Raw genomic sequence first — 21,374 nt, 5'->3', positions numbered from 1 at the left:
ACTTCTAATATCGCCATGGGGAATGCTCCCGACGCTAGCATGGACACCGCCCAGAGACGACTCATGTTTGATGACGAGTACAATTTCTCCCCTTTTTCCGCTCCTCTTTGTGTGTGTGCGCACCTTCTTTTGCGCCTCGATTTCATTTTTTTGATTTGCTCGGTACAATAGGCATAGTTGGGGAAAGGAGACGTAAAACGAGCTCCCTGTTTTTTTTTTTTTTTTTTTTTTACAGTTTATTTTTATTTCATGTTGATTTAATTTAATTTTTTTGTTTGTTTTGTTTTCTTTTGTGTTCTGTTTTGTTGCGGATGAAATGTTTATAGATGAAAATATACTGTTTGGTTTCGTATGAAATGCTGGAGATTAAAATTAATAGGTTTGTTTTTTATATAGAAAAGATGATGAAAATCTCGCTGCTTTGTGGTGTTTGGACTTCTTCCTGTCATTTTCATTTTAATTCTGTCATCCTTCTAAACGTGATTGAAACTTCAATTCATCACGTAAAGATCAAAATGCATTCGGACTCAACTGTGACTATTACGTTTATTTATTGGAGTTTAGGATATCTCTCATTTTATTTTGTTTCTGATTGGCACTAAAAGTATAAGATTCGTAGTATTTTTTTTTTAGCAGAAAGTGAAAATGAAAAGAAGATAATAAGACAAAAGAATTAGTAGTTAAGATTGTAAATGGAAGAGAGAGAAAAAAGTAATAAAAAAAAATAAAGAAATATTATTTAATAGAATAGAAATAGGGATGAGGAATGAGATGTAGGAGGTTTTTAGAAGATGAATAAAATTTAAGGATAAATTTGAGGAAATATGATTTTGAGTTAAATTATAAGGATGAGGATGGAAAACTGGATGAGGATGCTCTTAGGGGTGTAACAATCCGGACATATTTTAGAACCGATATGTCATATATCAATTTTAAAATTTGAAGTATCAGTTATATTTTTAAATTGATATTTTCAATTTTATTGATTTCAGTACGATTTTTTCGATATATTATATTATAGTATATATGTTATATATTATAATATATAATATTTTTTTTTCCTTTATCCTTTTTGTAATAGCCCGTTAGAAATTTAATGATGAAATTTTTATTGGCTTTAGGAATCTTGTGAACTCCCCATAAGTTTTTACGAATCTATTAATCGTATAGGTTTTAGTCTAACTACATAGTTAGTATTGTTACTCACTATGATATCAGAAGTGTGTTTTTTATTATTGGAGATAGTTAGAAAAGTTTTAATTAGACACATAGAAATATTTTAGCCACCGCACTTTTCTAAGTCTACTCTCTACTTTTAGAAAATAGCCTAAGCTGATTTTCGTAGATATTATTGGGTAAGAGAGACCTACACTCAACTCTCACTCCAGGTAAGAGAGACTTACACTTAACTCTCACTCTGGGTAAGAGAGACCTACACTCAACTCTCAATCCGGGTAATAGAGACCTACACTCAACTCTCACTCCAGTCTCATCTTCTCCCATATTTTGTCCATAAATACCTCCAGCTACTCCCCACGACATTATCTTCGTTTACACCTTTCATTGAAAGAACACCAAACTCTCTCAGACAGCTTTTAAGTATTCTTTTGCACGCTCATTTCGAAATTTTTACAAGTATTTTATCATAAAGTCTCATTCATACAAGTTGTTCCTTTTTTAGTCTAGTTTACGTGGATAGCTTATTTGTTCTATTTGAAGATCATTTGGTCATTCAAATATTATTTAAACTCTAGAAATGTCATTATGGGAGATAAATTGGAGAATATGTTATATTTTGGAGTTTTTGACCAAGTTAATGGATAAATCTTGGTCCGAAATTTTTATGGAGTATTGTTAACATGTGTATATGATTATTGGTTGAGGATTTGTTACATGATTAAAGGTTTTGATAAAATATTTTCTTAGATCTAGAAACTTAGAAATTGGAAGAGGAAAAACAGTTTTTGTTTTGAGAAAGTTTAACTCTTTGGTAGTCTAAACTTATTCCAATGTCTTTGATAATTTTATTGGAGGATCCTAAGTCTCTTATATATATGTTATAATATTATTTTGAAGATATTTGATGTTAGTTTCAAAGATATCAAATTTTATGCAAAGAGATATTCAGATAGGCCAAAGTGTGGATGTTCTTGGCTAAATTTATGTTTTGGTTAATTTTTAACCATGTGATCTTGAATTAGAAGCTTATATATGTTTTAAGAAATCTTTTTAAATCATGTGATGGTTTGGTTTGAAGATCACATCTTTATAAGTTATAGATCAAAAGGTTGATCAAAATAAGTTAGAAATAAAAATCAATAGAAATAACATATGAGAATTTTGGCCCTATGGAGTTTTAATAGTTGTGATTATTTTTAAATTTTTCTAAATTTATATTTGAGTTTAGGATAAAATTTACATGAGGCATGTAAATTTTGGTGACGTTTGGAATTAGCATGCAAAACCCTTAAGTTAGGGGTAAAATAGTCATTTTCTCACATGTAGAGGGTAAAATGAAAATTTTACTCTTAAATTAGTATTTTTCCATATTTCAAATTACTAGTGATTTAGGTCTAAATTTTAGAATCACTAATTACAGTTCCTTGTGATCGTACTTGAGCTTTCATAAGAAACGCGGAGATCAAGGTAAATTAGCTTTTAACTTATTAGCAGTCTACTGTGTATGTGTGCTAAGTAAAGGAACTACAGTATATGTATGTGTGTTGTCATATATGTCATGCCATGCTAAGTTATCATATATTTGTCTGTTTTATAGAATTTATTCTGTCATAAGTTTCATCTGTTACACAAGATATTTTGTCATATATTGCAAGTACATAATGTTAAATATGTCATCTATTACATGTATGTCATGTCATATTCACTATTGCAAGTATGTCAGATTAATTATGTTTTCGTTACATGTGATATCATGTTATAAAATATTGTGTATTACATGTTTAAGTCATATTACGATAAAACTCTATTTCAAGTTGGTCATGTCTTTCAAGTTATATTCAAGTCACGTTATGTTACGTAAGGGTTTCTGTCCTTTAGTATTCCAGTCACGTTTCATCTTGAGTTACATTAAGTTTTGTGGGGTCCACAACAACTGTGGCACACGAAGTATGGAGTCACAGCAATTGTGACGCATAGACTACGTGAGACACAGCAATTGTGACACGTAGAATACATGAGGTCACAATAACTGTGGAGTATGTAATTAACTACATTGTGACACGTAAAATATATGAGGCCACAACAACTGTGGAGTATTATTTAAGCAGTTAAAGTCAAGTTTCAGATCAAATTCATGTCAAGTCAAGTTCAGTTCACGTTTTAATTTAAATTATTTCAGTTATGCTATGTTGTACATCAAGTTATGCTTTAATTACTTATGAATTTGATTATGCATTCATGTTTTTACTGTCATCCATGCATCATTAGCCTGTGTGGAAGTATTTGTTAACTTACTGAAATTTGTAATCAAATCTCACTGTGGTAGTTCCAATTACCATTCCTCACAAATGGTAGATCTTGTTACAGGACCTAAAGGAGAATCAGGAGCTGACCAATTAGATACACTTGACTAAGCGACGATGCGATGTTAATGTTAACATAGTAGTTAACGTAAATTACTACTTGTACGATGGAGTTGCATCTTCAGTGCTTTTTAGATCATAAGCATTTTGGACTAGTGTTGTGATCTTAGTTGTTCAATGAGTCTTTATATATGAAGTATGTTTTAAGCATTTGAGATATTTTCAATTTGGTGCATAATATTGCTAAAGAAAAAAATTTATCTGCTATGAATGTTGCATAATGTTATATGTATATTAAGAACATTGCATTTTATATGTCATGAACGGGGGCAGGTAACCTTGTGTTGCATGTCTCGACCCTTCAAATGTCCGTCCGATCCCAAATAGAATTTGGGGGCGTCACACTTTTGCTCTTGATAAAGTATATATATTATCTAGTGATATAATATTATAATATATATTATAATTATATTTTAGATTATAACGATATATTATAGTATATTATAATAAATAGTGATATAGTATTAATATAACTATTAATATAATAGATTATAGTGACATAGAAATTTAAAATTAATATTATATTAATTAGTAATTTATCATATAATACAAAATTATTTATACAAATTATATATAATATAAAAAATCATATAAAAACTAGCTTATACAATATAAAAACTAGTTTATATAATATAAAAAATTTAAAATATATATCTGAATCGATCCAGTTTGGTGTTAGAAAAAGGAAAACCAGAATTTGACCAATTTTGATCAGTTTTAAGAAAAATTAAAATCGGTACCAGATCAGACCAAATCCAATACCGGACCAAATCCACCAATTCGATTTGATCCTGTTTACCATTTTTTTTTTCCACCCAAGGGTTAATGAGGCAGATTGACGAATGAAGTAGTAGTGGTGGTCACTGGCCCTTGATCCACGAATGAATGGCCAGGATTTGTCTAATTCTAGGGCTCTGCAATTGTTAGGAATTGTCGAGGACCTTGATCCCTCAAATCTTTGTCATTATCTTCTAGAAGAGCCACAGTGTGCAAGGGTAACTCAGTAAGGTGTCCTGTTTTCTTTCATTGATCGCGGTTTGTCTTGTATTCATTTTCATCATCTATATCGTTGTCCACTCCTTTTATCCCTATCAATGGGTGTTCCCCTTCATAGCCGACTACTTGTGTGAAGAACTTCTGTCAGTCTTGATAATTCGAGGAGAGGGTGGTGTGTGTCCTTTTCCATGGAAATACACATAAAGGTTAAATGCACTCCGAATGTTTGATAAAAATTCGAAGACACATGTTGAATAAAATATTAACAATTCTAACTAGGAATTAAAAGTGAGACGAACAATATTTTTTTAAGTTGTGTCTTCCATGTACAACTTGCATATTATATGGAGATACTTTTAATAAATTTAGAGAACTCCGTCCTAATGGTGATGAAAGACACCATTTAAACTTGCAAAGCAATGCTCCTCCCCTACACTCTTTGGTAGGTTAATGATTCAGCCAGCTAGCCAGCAAGATATTAAGATGTATATTAGCATTGGTGCTAGAACTCTTTTAGGGTTCATAGTTGTGGAAGAGCTTTTAATTTTTTATATGACTTATGATTCTTAAGAGTTAATTCTAACAACCAGAAGACTAAAATATCTTAACATTATGTATGTGTATTGCCTTAAAACCCATCGTGGGCTATCAGTTGTGGGTGATAATGGGCAGTGGAGATTGGTTATGTTTGGATGTCAAGATCATCTCAATTCATTTCAAACCAAAACTTGATAGACCTCGCCACTTTTCCAACTTTCTATAAAAAGTTTAAACATATCTCAATTTATTTCATATTTTCTAACACACATCTAATGTATTTATATTTAAACACATCTCAATAACATCTACAAACACTACTGTTAATGGATAAGCTCAGATTATCAAAAATAGTCTCTGCATCTAAACGCAACCTGAGTAAGAGAGGCTCAACCTAAGCCCCAGACAAATTGCCAAGTATAGGAATGGCCAAGGGCCAGAAGGGAGGTTGTGTTCTTTAATAGATTTTCTATGATTTAAAATGATGAGGGGCGCAAACATGCATAAGAAGAGAGGAGGATGAACAACATCCCCATGTTAGTCTAGTCTTTATGTGAATGTTGAGAAAGGTTGTGCTTATTTTTGTAGCAAATTTTTGGGAAGCATATTTGTGAAGATGATATGCACATAAAATTCAGGAGATGTTAGTATGGCTGTAAATGAACCAGTCTGTTCGATAGCCCACTCGGTTGAACTCGACTCGTAAAAAAAAAAAAAAAAGTTTGTTCGTGAAAGCAGATACTTGCTCGATTTGTAAATGACACATACCCGACAAAATTTGACTAGACTTGACTAAGGCTCGTTAAGACCCCCTCGTTTATGCTTGAGTCAACTCATTAGCTCGACTCGATTCAAACTCATTCATATATTGATAAATATATTCATAACCTATGTATATATACATATATATATATATATATGTATATGTATTAGCTAATAATATAAGCATACTACTTTTATAATTAAATATATAATATGTAATCTAATTACTTATGTCTATATAGTGAATATACTTCATAGGTATATTTTATAATTTGTATAATAATTAGTCGGTAAAATTTAATAATTTCATATACTAGTATATGGGAACAATATATGAAATAGATATATGCTATCATATCATATTAAGTATATGTATTAATAATATATATAGGTATATAATATATTGTTGGATAAATATCAACTGGTTATATATTAATTATTTATAAATTTTTTAAAATTTTATAATTCAATAGAACTTCTACTTGTTAGTTGTATAAATTTAATATTAGATATTTTATTTATTTAATTTATTAATTATTAAATCTTATTCAAAAAATTAAAAAATAATAATAATTTGAGATCGAGCTCGAGTTCGTTTGTGGGTCAAACTCGAATTGAAAGTTTAGTTTATTAAGTTGAGTTCAAACAAAGAATAAAAAAAAATCTCAAGCTATAACTCGAGTATTTTGAGTCGAGTCAAGCTCAGCAAGCCAAAGACCGGCTCGGCTCTATTACAATCCTAGATGTTAGGCATAATTAAATAAACCATAGAGTCTATAGTAGAAGCAGGTAATAGATTATGGTTTCAATGAATCATAGACAAATGCAATCTCAAACACAGAAGTAATAACTAATAAGGTCCCCACAACATTATACGATGACGGGAGTGACTGCGATGTGCTTTAAAACTTGGATTGATAATAAAAAAGACTGATAGGATGTGAGTCGTTGGAGCAAGTAAAGCCACATGTTGAAGAAGAGAAGTAATGCATTTGACGTTGAGAACACGTTTTTTTCTACATCACTAACTAGTAACCAGTACTAGCACCCTTATTTGTTTAGTAACATGGGTCTTTAGCGGCGCAACCAGAAATATTTTATCACATAACTTAAATACGAGAGCATGTAGATTCTTCTTTTGTTTAGAAACATGGGTCTTCATTGGCAGAACCAGAGATCTTTTGACAGAGGCTTGGCATAACTTAAATATAAAAGCATGTAGATTCGCGTGGTCTCCCTTTGTGTAAATATGCGCACATTACTACTAAAGATCTATTCAAAAGTCTTAACTAAAAAATCATTACCAGACTCATTCAAAGTCAGATCAAATTAATAATAAATAAATAAATAAAATAAAATAAAATAAAATCCAACAATGTTTCACAAATCCATCATAATGGGAAAACATGATAACGAACCAAAAATATTTCAAAATGAAATTAGTGCGGTGAGAGTTGTTTTTGGGAAATGATTTTCCCTTTATTTGGATCTCCCTAACAAAAATAAATTTATAATCTAAATTGATAATCTGACCAACAATGTTAAGCCATATTAATTTATTGGGCCTCGGGCCATCATTTCTGCATGAGCCTGCGATTCAGCTCGAGCTTCCTCTGCCTGGACTATGGCCGCCATTCGCAATTTAGCCTCATGAGCCTCACGACCAGCCTTCTCTCTGGACTCTTATCTCTGTTTTTACATCCAGAATGGCTCGCCTCTCCTCTTGGAGAAGAGCCTGCTCTATCATCAATGTCTCAACAGATTGAAATTCCCCAAAAGCTCGTTTGCGGAATATTAATTATTATGTTGAAGGCAAGGGCCTGCTTCTCGAATGTGGCTGTGAACTCCGCACTGTTGGGATCGAGAGGGCATCTGGCCTGCGGTGTCAGAATCGAGGATGATCCTATCATCCTCTTCTGCTTCATAGTCTGCAACCAAATGTAAGGTAGTAATCTGCATAGGGTTTAAGAAAGCCGGGAAATAAGACATTCTTTTTGATCGGTAGATCCAGGAATAAGACATCATCTGAAGTAAAACAAATTCTAGTTTATCATTGTTCAAATAATTTGAAAATAAACTATACTAAATTTGACTGTAGATTATAAACTTCCTAAGACATGACCATAACTTATATTGAGAAAACCAAAAAACAGGAATGGAATATATACAACAAAATATGGCTAATTTAATTAATTATATGATGTGCAGTTTTACTCCATCTCCCAAAAAGCAACCGGACACATTATCCTACACAAGCAACTTTAAGTAGTAGTAAAACAGCAGCATGCTTATGATGTTTGAACAAATAATAAGATTTTCTTTTCCATTACCTGAACAAAAAACAACTAGAAGTACACCAAACTACCAAAGGAGGCTAACTTACTCCACAGGTGATGATAAAATTAGTTTGATCAACACATGTAAAAAAGAGAATTGCTAGGTCAATAGAAAGAATCACAAAATGAAGTTTATAAACTGATAGGATGTGATACTTCATATCTACTTTACGACAAAAAATAGCTTTATAATTTGACATATCATATCAAGTCAAGCCGGTGTGCAAAAGAAATTTTTGTGCTTCTTTCTTAGATGAATTATTTCTCTGAACAAAATGCATGCATGATAATGAAGCATTTCATCAGAAACCACTCAAGTTAAAATATATCCACAAGAATAAGAATCCAATAGGACATTCACTTTGACACGTAAGTTCAATGTTTGTTGCAAGAACATATTTTGGTATGCATTAAATTCCCGTCAAGTTTCTTCATACCTAACTTGTCATAAGCCAAAACCAAGGGAACAGAATGGCATTGCCAATTATAGTACAGAAACTAACAAGCCCAAGCCGTGGAAGATGAAGACGGTAGGGGTGCTACCCTGCCCACTACGGACGGGTAGCCACCCTCCTTGGATCCTGCCCCCCCCCCCCCCCCAAAAAAAACCCACGTACGCGCGTGCCTGGACAGCTATTCTGCCCCCACCCAAAGCTCTGCCCTTACCCATAGTCCGTCCGCCCCCGCTGCCAAGGTGGATGAATTCTCGAAAGCATTGTCCGGGATCCGCAAGTCCAAAAACCAAACGCAAGCCAACCAACAATACAAAAATCATTCAAAACCAAACAAAATCCCAAAAACACAAACAACGATTGCATCCATAGATGAAGGATTAGTAGATTCATCAGACCTGAAAATCTCAGACCAAATCTGAAGATCTGAACAGATATGAACTACAGACTGAATCTTCAAAATTCATGACCCACAGCAGAGCCGAGGGTGTGAGCATCAAACACCCAATGGTCTGCAAACAAAAGGACCCATCACTGTGGCCGTGAGTCGTTTCATTGGAGGCTATGGGACCCACGGCCATGATGTGGGTTTGGGACAAAAGGACCCACAGCTGCAGCCATGGGTCGTCCTGTTGGAGGTGATGGGACCCATGGCAGCACCATGGATCTGAACGTCAGAGACCTCACTGCTGTGTATCTGTTGGAGGTGATGAATTGTAAATAAGAGAGGAGAGGGAAGAAGAAAAGGAAATGAAAAGAAGAGAGAGAAGAAGAAGAAAGGAGGGTGAAGAAGAATGGAGGAGGAAGCGGCACTCGGCTGAAGAGAGAGAGAGGAGAAGGGTAAAATGAATTAGGTTTGAGTTATAAGTTTTTATATATATATATATATTAAAAATTAATATTGTTAGTATTTACATATGTGGGTGGGTGGGTGGGCAACCTCAACCCTGCCCACACAGCCTTTATTTTCTATAACCCAGCCCGCACCAGCACCCGGGGCAGGTGAGTTATCCCTCCAGGCCCTAGGGCGCCGGGCAGGCAGGCCGAATACAGGGGTGCCTTTGCAGCACCCCTAGAAGATGGGCATCTTTATCAAATTGACCAATAAAGCACCCACAGATTAAGCACAAATAGCTAAAAACTGAAAGTCCAGACATCATTGACAAATAACGAAGCACAACATCATGTAGAAAAAAATTAGGACAAAGGGTACTAACTTTCTTACATCAGAAATTCAAAGCACAACTAAAATCTGGACAGTGTATGGTTATTAAAAATGCTTTATGAGCATAGAATTTGTAATACTAAAGAGAAATCCTCAAAGCTTACCACAGTGGAATAGACTGAAATGCAGTGGTACACACAAATATTCAAGTACATTTCTTACTTTATCACAGCAATGTACACAGTATAGTTGTTAAACATCTAATTCTAACTACAACATCAACCATTCCAATACAAATTTCAGAAAAATTGATCCCACTGTCCCACTTCAAGCATCAAAATAGCATTTACTTTTTGCATCTTCTTCTTTAATTTTTTTTGTGCATATTAGCTTTTCACTTTGTGGCAGTTATAACACAACCAATATATATATCATATAGAATGTATATATGTCAAGGTTGTGCCATCCAAAACAAAACCGAACAGTTCAACACGGTATGGCACATGACTCCAAACACCAAAATCCATAGTAAGTTTGTATCTATATCTGCTTTCATATATTTGGAAAAACCACACTCACATAGCTTTCCAATTCGCACTGTTCCACATGTATCAACATAAAATTTAAGAAAATCACACCATTTATTCATACTAAAGTGCCATATACAGAAAACACCAATTTTCTTCCGGCCTCGTGCCTGTAAATTGTTGTATTCACCCAGAAAAATGGGGAAAATAACATTGTGGCTACTTCAAACAAAATATAACGATCCAGTTTCTGTCTCTATTATAGAATCCAGATATTTTTAACCTAGCTTCCAGTATACAAATCCAAAGACAGTGAATTACCAAGCTTGGAGATCTTTTTTAAATCTCGAATAAACTAATTAAATCATCCCATTTACAACATTCTTCAAAACAACTCACGTTGTAGGTATAGATGAATATATCTTTAAACTACTATCATAAATTATAATGCAAATCCAGCTAATAATTCACTTCAACCCTTCATAATGCGATTATACAACCAATGCACAAATATACGTATAACCCATTAGTGGCAAAAGAGAAGTACATTGAAACAAAGCATATAGGGGAATGAAAATGTTCAAGTACATACAAAAACAGAAATTCACAAAATTTAACATTTCACAAGACCTCAGAAAACATAAAGGAAACAAAATCCTAACCATTTGGAGCTCCGGTTGATTTGGAGGTTGGATCGCCCTATTTTGCTGCTGCAGGAGGCACCTTGTTTGTGAAAGCAACTCGTTACCAATTATTAGTCCACCACAATGATGGCACTAACCAGACAGCATTCACTTGACAGTCACTGGTGACATCACCCTTGATGAAGATTTGGATAGATGGGCTGCATTTGAAACTTAAATGATCAAATGGTACCCTATATCAACCACATGCTGAAGCAGCAGAAGGTTAATCAAAACAGGAAAGAACTTGCTGCCATGACTAGTTCAATTGAAGACAAAATCATTATGATTAAATATAAATCCGTATTGAAAACTGCTAAATGCATCAGCAACTAACTGCTTTTAACTCCACTCTCCACAAACGCTCAAGGACACGAGCACAAGGATCTATACCTTGTTTTTGTAGTTAAATGCAACTCCTACACTGGTAAGGGAGTTAGCCGATGGGCCATGTCCTCCCTCCAACTTAGCTTATGGGAGAGTAGATTCCATTTGGTCCAAAGACCATTGGCAAAATACACACTCACATATAACATATAAGCTATCCCAAGTTCTCATATCCATGGAACAATAATAAGACAACTCTATAAAGTATAATCCTGCGTACACAATAACACAACACTATAAGCACAGCCCCAGACAACTAAGACTACAAGAAGACATAATCCAATGTTATAAGCATAAATCCCACCAAAATGGTCTCCTTCCACTCATATATCATAAACTAAATTGCTTCTACGACATAGTTTATCAATAAGCACTGAGACAGAGTAATTGATATTAAAATGTTGAAAATATGCGGTAAAGGGTACACCTCCCATTCATACCTAAACAACCACAAACTGGACCAAACCCAAGCCTGCCTTTAGACCTCAAACCCCATTTTGATGTAAAGTTCATCAAGGTTTATCAATAAGCCCAGTGATAGAAATTGATGTTATATTGTGGGAGATATGCAGTAAAGGGGATAACCAGAGCCACCCAAACCTTACAAAACCCAGGCCTGATTTCAGGCTTCAAATCCCATTTTAATACTAGGTTCAGCTGCTGGCAGCCATTAGGTCAACTTACAACCTGACCCAAGCTGTCCAAGTGGAAGTTGCTTTGTTCAACACTAAAACCTCCTAGTTGGGTTAGTCCTAGCCAGAAGACCTACTCTACTCTCTTCCCTTAGTTTAGGATGTGGCTGATAGCTCAGAAACCAGAGCAAGCACTGCAACCAATGCTCACAGGAAGTGCTTGGAGAGCATATATTCAGTGGTACATCCTATGCAGCTGCCTATGCCCTACAGGTTCAATACTGGATAAGGATACTTCACATGAACCAAAAGCAAGAGTATTGGTAAAAGAAAAACAAAGCTTACATGTACTAGACACCACATAAATTAGCTAGTCAGTAAACGATGAAATTATGAATCTTCAGGGCTTCCCATTTGTGATCTATTGCATGGTCCACGCAGAGGGAAATATATCCACACCCTTATAGTCACACACCAAGGATGGTATTACTACATTCTCTTCCATATATCTGATTAATCATGACTAGCATGAGAATTTCTGCTTCTACCAACAATCTATTTTTCCTCTTCCTTTTGCAGATGACAGTTCCTATAAAAATTTACTTCAAGTGCTAAAAAAACTCGAGCAAACAATATTTCTACTAGCTCCTACATAGATAAAGAGTCCCATCCACTTAAAGCAATAGAAGTTCAAATACCAAAAATAGATGCATTCGATGCATCAGTTTTGGAGTATTCCATAAATTTCACGCATCACCAACTTTGAGTTATCGACAACATGCTTACTTTCATAAACTATATAACTACACAACTCATGCCTAGGAGCTGGCCTAAGTGAACGTAATTGAGTGAGAGGATTCGTGATTACAGATTTACCGCACAACTCCTTGGCTGGTTGGACATGTTTCCACCAGAAATCAGAGAGTGCCATTTTCAATACATCCCAGTATTCTATATCTCTGTATAGCCGAAACAGACTACTCCCTTTAGGAGTCCAAACATAGAAATCCATCCAATCCTTGTCCATTATTTCCATTAAACCCTGAGCTTGTGGAATACAGTAAAGAGGGACTCGTGACCAAGGGACAGCCTGGCTCATATCTCCATTGAAAAATGGACACTTTATCTCAAGCACTCCCTGTGAAGGCAAATCATAAACTAGCCTGTCAACTACTCCATCTGGTGAACCTGCTAGCCAATCATCTTCCGGGTTTCTCTCACCATAGACCTGAAATTCAGGAAACAAAACAGTATTACCGGTTATGAGCTTGTATCTTTCAAGTGCTTCCTCTTCTTTAATATTGCTCCAACAGGTAGCCAGGTTTCCAGAAAATGGCTCAATTGCCCCAATTTTCTCTAACCACAACTGAACCCTTCGGCGATGCCAAAACCCAATAGCTGCAGCAAAAGTGCTTGCTGTCAATTTATGCTTTCTGACTTTTTGCCAGTTTTTGAACCAGTGCTGAAGACCACTTGCTTGAAGAACAGAATAAGTTTCACCAGACGCAAATTTTAGAGGGTGAACATATTGATGCAATATTCTTCCAGAGGGATGATTTAGAGCCTGGCTGGTGTAGCTCCTACTATTGCTAGGATCTGTAAAGAGCAAACCTATGCAATGGATACTCTTACTCTTCCAGTTTGATCTGAAAACATGGTGGAAGAAAAATGTAAGTTCTTCATCGCCTAAGAAAAACAAAACATTTGTGGGAGCAAAAAGTGTGCAGAGTACATAGTGAAAAATATATCAAGGGGCAGCCAACATATAACATGTATGGTTTAAACAGGGGGAAATATATACCAAATAGTAAATGTTAGCAGCAAAATAAACGTGTATAAGTGATGTCACACCCCTACCCATAGGTAAGGAATATTACGTATGTTTATAAAATAATGCCCTGTAAAGAGAGTCAATCACATAAAATGCCTCATCTATTGGATCATAAAACTAACTTAATATGTCAGTCTTTCATAACATAAAAGCTAAAGCATAAAAGAAATGATATAAACTAATTCTCTATGATACTGACACTGCTTAAAAGTCTAAATCATACACTACGTCTCTGGAATTTATTCTACTCCCAGCACTCCTGCTCTGTATCCACGAAATCATTGTCTTGGACATTAGATCATAAAACAGAGAAACAAACAAATGAGTTGAAGACTCAGTAATAGCACATCATACTGTAATCTTAACTGAGTTTAACATTAAGCTTAATTTTGAAAACTTACACACATCGTCACACATACACATTGATGGCAATACAAGTAACATTGATGCATGAATGATTGACTCCATGCATTTTCTATCACTCGTACATGACTTGCTCATCTTGTCTTTCACTTACTTAGGGGCCATCATAACATATGTGCTTTGGTCCAATCAACTACTCCATCTGGGGAACCTGCTAGCCAATCATCTTCTCGGTTTCTCTCACTATAGAACTGAAATTAAGGAAACAAAACAATATTACTAGTTTTGACCTTGTATCTTTCAAGTGCTTCATCTTTTTTAACATTGCTCCAACATGTAGCCAGTTTTCCAGAAAATGGCTCAATTGCCTTAATTATCTCTAGCCACAGCTGAACCCTTCAGCGATGCCAAAACCCAATAGTCGCAGCTAAAGTTCTCGTTGTCAGTTTATGCTCCCTTAGTTTTTGCCAGTTTTTGAACCAGTGCCGAAGACCACTTGATTGAAGAACAGAATAAGTTTCACCAGACACAAATTTTAGAGGGTGAACATATTGATTCAAGATTCTTCCAGTGGGATGATTTAGAGCCTGGCTAGTGTAGCTCTTAATATTGCTAGGATCTGTAAAGTGCACACCTTTGCAATGGATACTCTTACTCTTTCAGTTTCATAGCCTGAAAACGTGGTAGAAGCAAAAAGTAAGTTCTTCACAGCCCAAGAATAACAACACGTTGCTGGGAGCAAAGAGTGTAGAGAGTACATAGTGAAAAATATATCAAGGGCAATCAATGTAACAAGCCCACCGAGGAACTCCGTGATAAGGTGGAGAAGAGTGGGGCTGCTGAAGGAGGGAAGCGGCGGGGAACAAAGTTAGGGATGAAACTCTAACTCACGTGTGGTGGAACTCGAAAGTCTTGACTTTCGTTGGTTCAATTGAACTCAAATGAGTTGGGCGAAAATTTGAGTTAAACTCATTTGAGTTATTTGTATAAAAAAAACCATATTAGATTGGAGAAACTTCTTTTATTCACTAAAAATTAAAATATTATTTTTTTATTTTTATATTTTTATTTCATCAATTAAAATATTAAAATATTCTATATTTTCATTCCAAATGATTAAATGAACTTTGATAATATGTTTTTTTTAATATTAATTTAATTATAATATAATTATTAATAATATTAATAATTAATAATGTTTGTAAGGGCATCTGAAAAGTAATGAAACTCTAATTTCCTTCTCTATCCCTTTTCTCTTCGTTTCCTTCTCTTTTTCTGGAGGCTATCCCGTGAGCTTATTCCTGAGTGATTTCCATTCAAGGTCTGGTGTGTTACAGTCAACATATAGCATTTATGATTTAAACAGGGGAAAATATACAAAATAGTAAATGTAAGCAGCAAAATGAATATGTAGAAGTGACCTGGAATTTTATTCACATATAACATGCTGGCCAACATAGCACAGAAACATGCAAACCATCATAAAACATGCAAAACAAAAATCTGGACTAATGTGACATAAATTTGTTTTTAAAAATGTTCCTTTATAGTTGAAGCACAAAGACAAAGAATAGGTCATAAAAAAACTAATGCTGTAACAGAAACAAAGCAAGACCATCAATGAAGCTGGGTATTTGCCCGGAATGTGTGATATATTTATCTACGGGTTCATTTTACAGTTCCAAAGGCGTGTTTGCATATACAATCAAGTTTCTTCTTCTCATTGTACAAGGATACCTTAGCTCAACAAAGAATACCTCAACTCAACAAAGATGCTTATGGAATGCAATGAGCTATAATTTTGTTTCATACATGCTGTATAAATTCGTTAGGGATTCTTATTCTTTTATTCCTTTTATACTTACTATAAATAGGTAGTGTAGTACACTGTAAATAATTAATGAAATAGTGCAAGCAACGTATCTTCTTGCAACTAACTTATTCTCTGCATTTTTCATTTTGTCTCTCTGTTTCTCTGCAAATGATCGAGGCTACCAAAGCCAACAATGTATCAAGAGCCAACTGAAAAACTATCAACTTCTCTATTTTTTTTTCTTCTTTCTTTCTTCTTTCTTCTTTCTTTTTCTTTTCTCTATTCTTCAATGACTACTGAAAATATCGACAAACCACCCTCCATCACCCACAACCCAAAAGACCCCTCTATCCTTATTTTCTTAACCCAAATGATGGTCCAGCAACGCTACTCACCAATCATCCTCATATTGCTGAAAATTGACACTCCTAGGCATGCATCGTGCGTCGTTCACTGTGAATCAAAAAGAAATTGGGTTTTATTGATGGTACTTTTCTTGAACCCTCCTCCCTATATGCCTTGGTAGAACCATGGCTTGAATGTGATGATATGGTTGTAACTTGGTTCCAAAATGCAATGTCCCTTGAAATAAAAAAATAGTGTCGTTTATGTTGACATTGCCCATGATTTGTGGATTGAACTTGAGCAACATTTTGCCCAAAACAATGGGCCACGCATCTATGAATTAAAACAATCTATTCACAATCTCACCCAAGGTGATGATTCTGTCGGTCTTTACTTCTCCAAGTTAAAAAGTTTGTTTGATAAACTTCTCGATTCTGAATTTATTCCATCATGTTCCTGTGGTGCCATGAAACCTATTCTTAGGGGTGTAAAAAAAAAAACCGATAAACCGGTAAACCGGAAAGGACTGGACCAAACCGGTGGCATCGGTCCGGTTCCGAGGTTGGTTAGGTCCGGTACCGGTTTTAGTTTTCTTACAACCGGTCAAAATCGGTCCGTTCTTTTTCTAAAACCGGACCGGACCGAACCGATTTATATATATTTTTTTTAATTTTTTATATTATATATAATATTTATATATAATATATAACTATATATAAAATAGTTTTATACTATATGATAAATTACTAATTAATATAATATTAAATTTTAAAATCTTATATTATTTTGCTTATCGTATTTATAGTTATACTAATATTATATAGTGCATATTAATAGTTATATTTATACTTTATAACTATATATTATAATATAATATAATATAATATATCATTATATTCTATAACACAATTATAATATATATTATAATATACTATAATATATTATTACTATAGTATTATATACTATATTATATATATTATAATATATATAATATAGTACATTAAAACCGGTAAAACCGGACCAAACCGGACCGGTTACACCCTTACCTATTCTTGAGAACCAACAATGTGACTGGATGATGAGATTCCTCATGGGGCTCAATGACTCATTCAGCAACATCAAAGCTCAGATTATTCTTCTTAAACCCACCCCATCTTTGAGTGAAGTTTATGCTCTCGTCCAACAAGAAGAGAAGTGTAAGCAGATCTCCAATCTTCCCAATCTCCATGACACATTGGCCTTGGCTACCAAAACTCAATATTTACCCAACTGATACATCCTCAAACCTTTTACCTCCCAACGTTGAGACAAACTGTTTTGCACTTTTTGCAACGTCTCAGTTCATTCTCTGGAAAAGTGTTTTAAGGCCAATCCAAACCTTGAGAAACCTACGTGTACACATTGTAATCTCGTTGATTACACTGAAGAGAGGTGCTACAAATTGCATGACTACCCTCCTAGCCATAAGCTTGCCACTCAATCCAAAGGGTCTGACCCCTTCTATTAATCAAATTAGTCTCTCTTACCAAGAACAGAACAATGAGAACTCTCAAGCAGGTCTAACTAAGGAGCAATATCAGCATATCATTGCATTACTCCAGTCACAAGCTACACGGCCAACATCAAATCAGGTTCAGTCTATCGATCTATCTCCAGTCTACCCTTCTTCAACCATGTTTGGTATAGCTTCCTGCTTCTTGGTTTCTCATACAACATCTTTACATTATATTCCTTGGATAATAGATACTAGTGCAACAGATCATATGATCTGCTGCACCTCCTTTTATACTTCCTCACCCACAATAGTTGACTTTAAAGTCAGTTTTCCAAATGGTAATCACACCAATGTTACCCACAACGATATTGTTAAACTTAACTCTGCCATTACTCTCAAAGATGTTTTATGCAGTCCATCTTTTAAATTCAATCTCCTCTACGCAAAAAAAATTAACTCAGGATATTAATTCTTGCTTTGTTTTCTTTGCTAATGAGTGTTATGTGCAGGACCTTTCTTCTTGGAGCACAATTGAGAAGGGTGAGGTTGTCAATGGTCTTTACCACCTTCGGCTAACAGGAGTGTCTCCCACAGCCTTATCCTCCATTTTATCCACTTTACCTTCCAATAAAATACTTGTTTCTGCCTCCGTTACTTCTCAACAAAACATTCACAACTTATGGCATTGTAGACTGGGGCACATGTTTGATTAGGCATATCTTTATTATAGAAATATTTACCTCTTTTAACTTCTATGAATTCAATTGTTTCATGTTCTACATGTCATTTATCAAAACATCACAGGCTACCTTTTCCTCTTAGCAACAACCATGCCTAAAAACCATTTGATCTCATCCATTGTGACTTTGTTCCCAAATGACATATGATGAATAAAAATATTTTTTAACAATCATTGATGACTTTACCAGATCCACTTGGGTCTATTTAATGAAAAATAAATCCCAAACTCAACCTTTACTTCAATCTTTTTATTCATTAATTGAAACACAATTCCAAACAAAACTTAAAGCCCTTTGATCTGATAATGGAAATGGATTTTCAATGACTAATTTTTTCATGCAAAAAGGAATTGTGCACCAAAAAACTTGTGTCGAAAGCCTGCAACAAAATGGGGTTGTAGAACAAAAGCATCAACACATTTTGAATGTTGCCCGTGCCTTAAAATTTCAATCCGGTGTTCCCTTATCTTTTTGGAATGATTGTGTTTTAACTGTTACCTATCTCATTAACAGAACACCATCCCCCAATTTGCAAAAGAAAAAATCCCATACCAATTGCTCTTTCAAACCAAACCATCCTATTAATACTTGAGAACCTTCGGTTGTCTTTGCTATGCATCAACTCTAAAACAAAACAGACATAAATTTGACTCTAGAGCAAGAAAATGCATTATGCTTGGATATCCATTTGGCATCAAAGGCTACAAATTATTTGATTTACTCAGCCAATCCATTTTTTATTCCAGAAATGTCACTTTTTATGAACACATCTTTCCCTATAAAACTGCCTATTCCACTACACAATCCCTCCCCACATCTCAGTTTCCATCTCTAAATACCAATACCATCACCTAGTTCCCACCCTTACATTCTAACATTCCTTTAGCATATTCACCATCACAGCATTTCGACCCTCCAACAACACCAACTCCACCACAACTATCTTCACATAAACAGCACTAACTCCACCACAACTATCATCACATATCGACCCTCCCATAGAAAATTTCCCATCACAGCAACCTTCTCTTCTCTTTCCCTCTAACACTCTCACAGAACACACTTTAACACATCCTACCCCTCTCATTAACCAATTTGACCTCATTCAAGAAATCCCAATTACCTATTTCTTCTAATCTACCTCAAACACATGTCCCTCCCCACAGATCCAAAAGACCAAAAAAATCACCTGCTTACCTCTAGCACTATTCCTGTCAACAAGTCATTGCACCCATTACTTCTTTTTCAAGCTCAGAGACCAAAGGTAATTCACTAAATAATCTTTTATATCCCTTATATTTTGTCTTGTCTCATGCTAAATTGTCTCCCAAACATGCTGCTCTTGCCATTTCTATACTTCATCACACTGAACCTTCTACTTATGCACAAGCTGTGAAAAGCTTAGACTGGTGTATTGCAATGGATAATGAGATTACTGCCTTAAAATTGAATAAGACTTGGGATGTTATTGATCTGCCTATTGGAAAAAAGACTATTGGTTCAAAAAGGGTTTACAAAATTAAATACAATTCAGATGGCAAGATTGAAAGGCACAAAGCCTATTTAGTTGCCAAGGGTTACACCCAAGAGGAGGGTCTTGATTACCATGAAATATTTTCACTCGTAGCAAAACTTGTCACAAAAAAGACTTTACTAGCCGTGGCTGCTATCAAAGGGTGGAAACTTCATCAATTCGATGTTCATAATGCATTTTTACATGGAGAACTGGAAGAAGAAGTATACATGAAAATACCCCATGGATACTCAATTCAAGGAAAGAACAAAGTTTGCAAATTCAACAAGAGCTTGTATGGCCTCAAACATGCATCTCGGCAATAGTATGCCAAATTTTCTTCCTCTTTGTTACAATTTGGATTTACTCAGTCAAGAGCTGATTACAGTCTCTTTATAGGAAGTGGTTCATCCTTTCTAACACTACTTGTGTATGTTGACCATATTGTTGTAGCTTCCAATGATCCCCATGGCATTTCAGCTCTCAAGGCCTTCCTAGAACCAAAATTCAAGATCAAAGATCTTGGTCCACTTAAATACTTTCTCGGTTTGGAGGTGGCTCGCAACTCAACTAGGATTCAATTATGCAGAAATATTGCCTGGACACTTGATGATGTTGGCTTAATTGGTTGCAAGCCTAGCTTAATTCCCATGGACTTGAAACTCAAACTCGCCAAGGATGAAGGCCAACTGCTACATGATCCATCAGAATTTAGAAGGCTCATTGGGAGACTCCTCTACTTAACAATCACGCGACCTGATCTTTCATTTTCTGTTAACTTACTGAGTCAATACATGAGTACCCCTCGGGTTCCACATCTTGAAGTAGCTTACAAAGTGCTGCACTATGTAAAAAAATCTCCTGGCCAAGGCTTATTATTCCCTACTTCATCTTCTTTTCAATTAATCTCTTATTATGATTCCAATTGGGCATAATGCCCAGATACAAGAAAATCCACCACTGGCTATTGTGTGTTCCTTGGGCAGTCACTCTCATTTCATGGAAGTATAAGAAGCAAACTACCATTTGTCATAGTTCAGCTGAGGCAGAGTACTGTTCTATGGCTGCTATTTCTTGTGAGCTTGTTTGGTTAAAGTACTTACTTGCTGAACTCATGGTTCCTCATCCTCAACCAGCCATGCTTCACTGTGACAGCAAGTCTGTATACACATTGCCTCCAACCCAGTTTTTCACG

General features: G+C 35.0%; 1 protein-coding gene across 10 annotated transcripts; it reads right to left on the bottom strand.

Moving 5' to 3' along the window:
- Window positions 1-7,216: 7,216 nt before the first annotated feature.
- On the bottom strand, window positions 7,217-15,236 carry LOC122309286. Of its 10 annotated transcripts, none has more exons than XM_043122702.1 (5): window positions 15,032-15,236; window positions 14,908-14,945; window positions 14,330-14,524; window positions 11,040-13,725; window positions 7,217-7,850 (listed from the first exon to the last, which is right to left on the bottom strand). In XM_043122702.1, the coding sequence occupies exons 3-4, from the start codon at window positions 14,380-14,382 to the stop codon at window positions 12,801-12,803; spliced, it is 978 nt and encodes a 325-aa protein (XP_042978636.1). In that variant the 5' UTR covers window positions 14,383-14,524; window positions 14,908-14,945; window positions 15,032-15,236; the 3' UTR covers window positions 7,217-7,850; window positions 11,040-12,800. The 10 variants fall into 10 exon arrangements, with proteins under 10 accessions (XP_042978636.1, XP_042978639.1, XP_042978633.1 ...); XM_043122705.1 differs by having other exon boundaries at window positions 14,428-14,524; window positions 15,075-15,234; XM_043122699.1 differs by having other exon boundaries at window positions 11,040-11,221; window positions 12,425-13,725; window positions 14,330-15,236.
- Between the last annotated feature and the right edge of the window lie 6,138 nt (window positions 15,237-21,374).

The sequence above is a fragment of the Carya illinoinensis genome, chromosome 5 (genome assembly GCF_018687715.1).
Source record: "Carya illinoinensis cultivar Pawnee chromosome 5, C.illinoinensisPawnee_v1, whole genome shotgun sequence".
NCBI classification, from domain to species: domain Eukaryota; kingdom Viridiplantae; phylum Streptophyta; class Magnoliopsida; order Fagales; family Juglandaceae; genus Carya; species Carya illinoinensis.
Note: the sequence above shows the minus strand (reverse complement) of the source record. Positions and strands in the feature narration are given on the sequence as shown.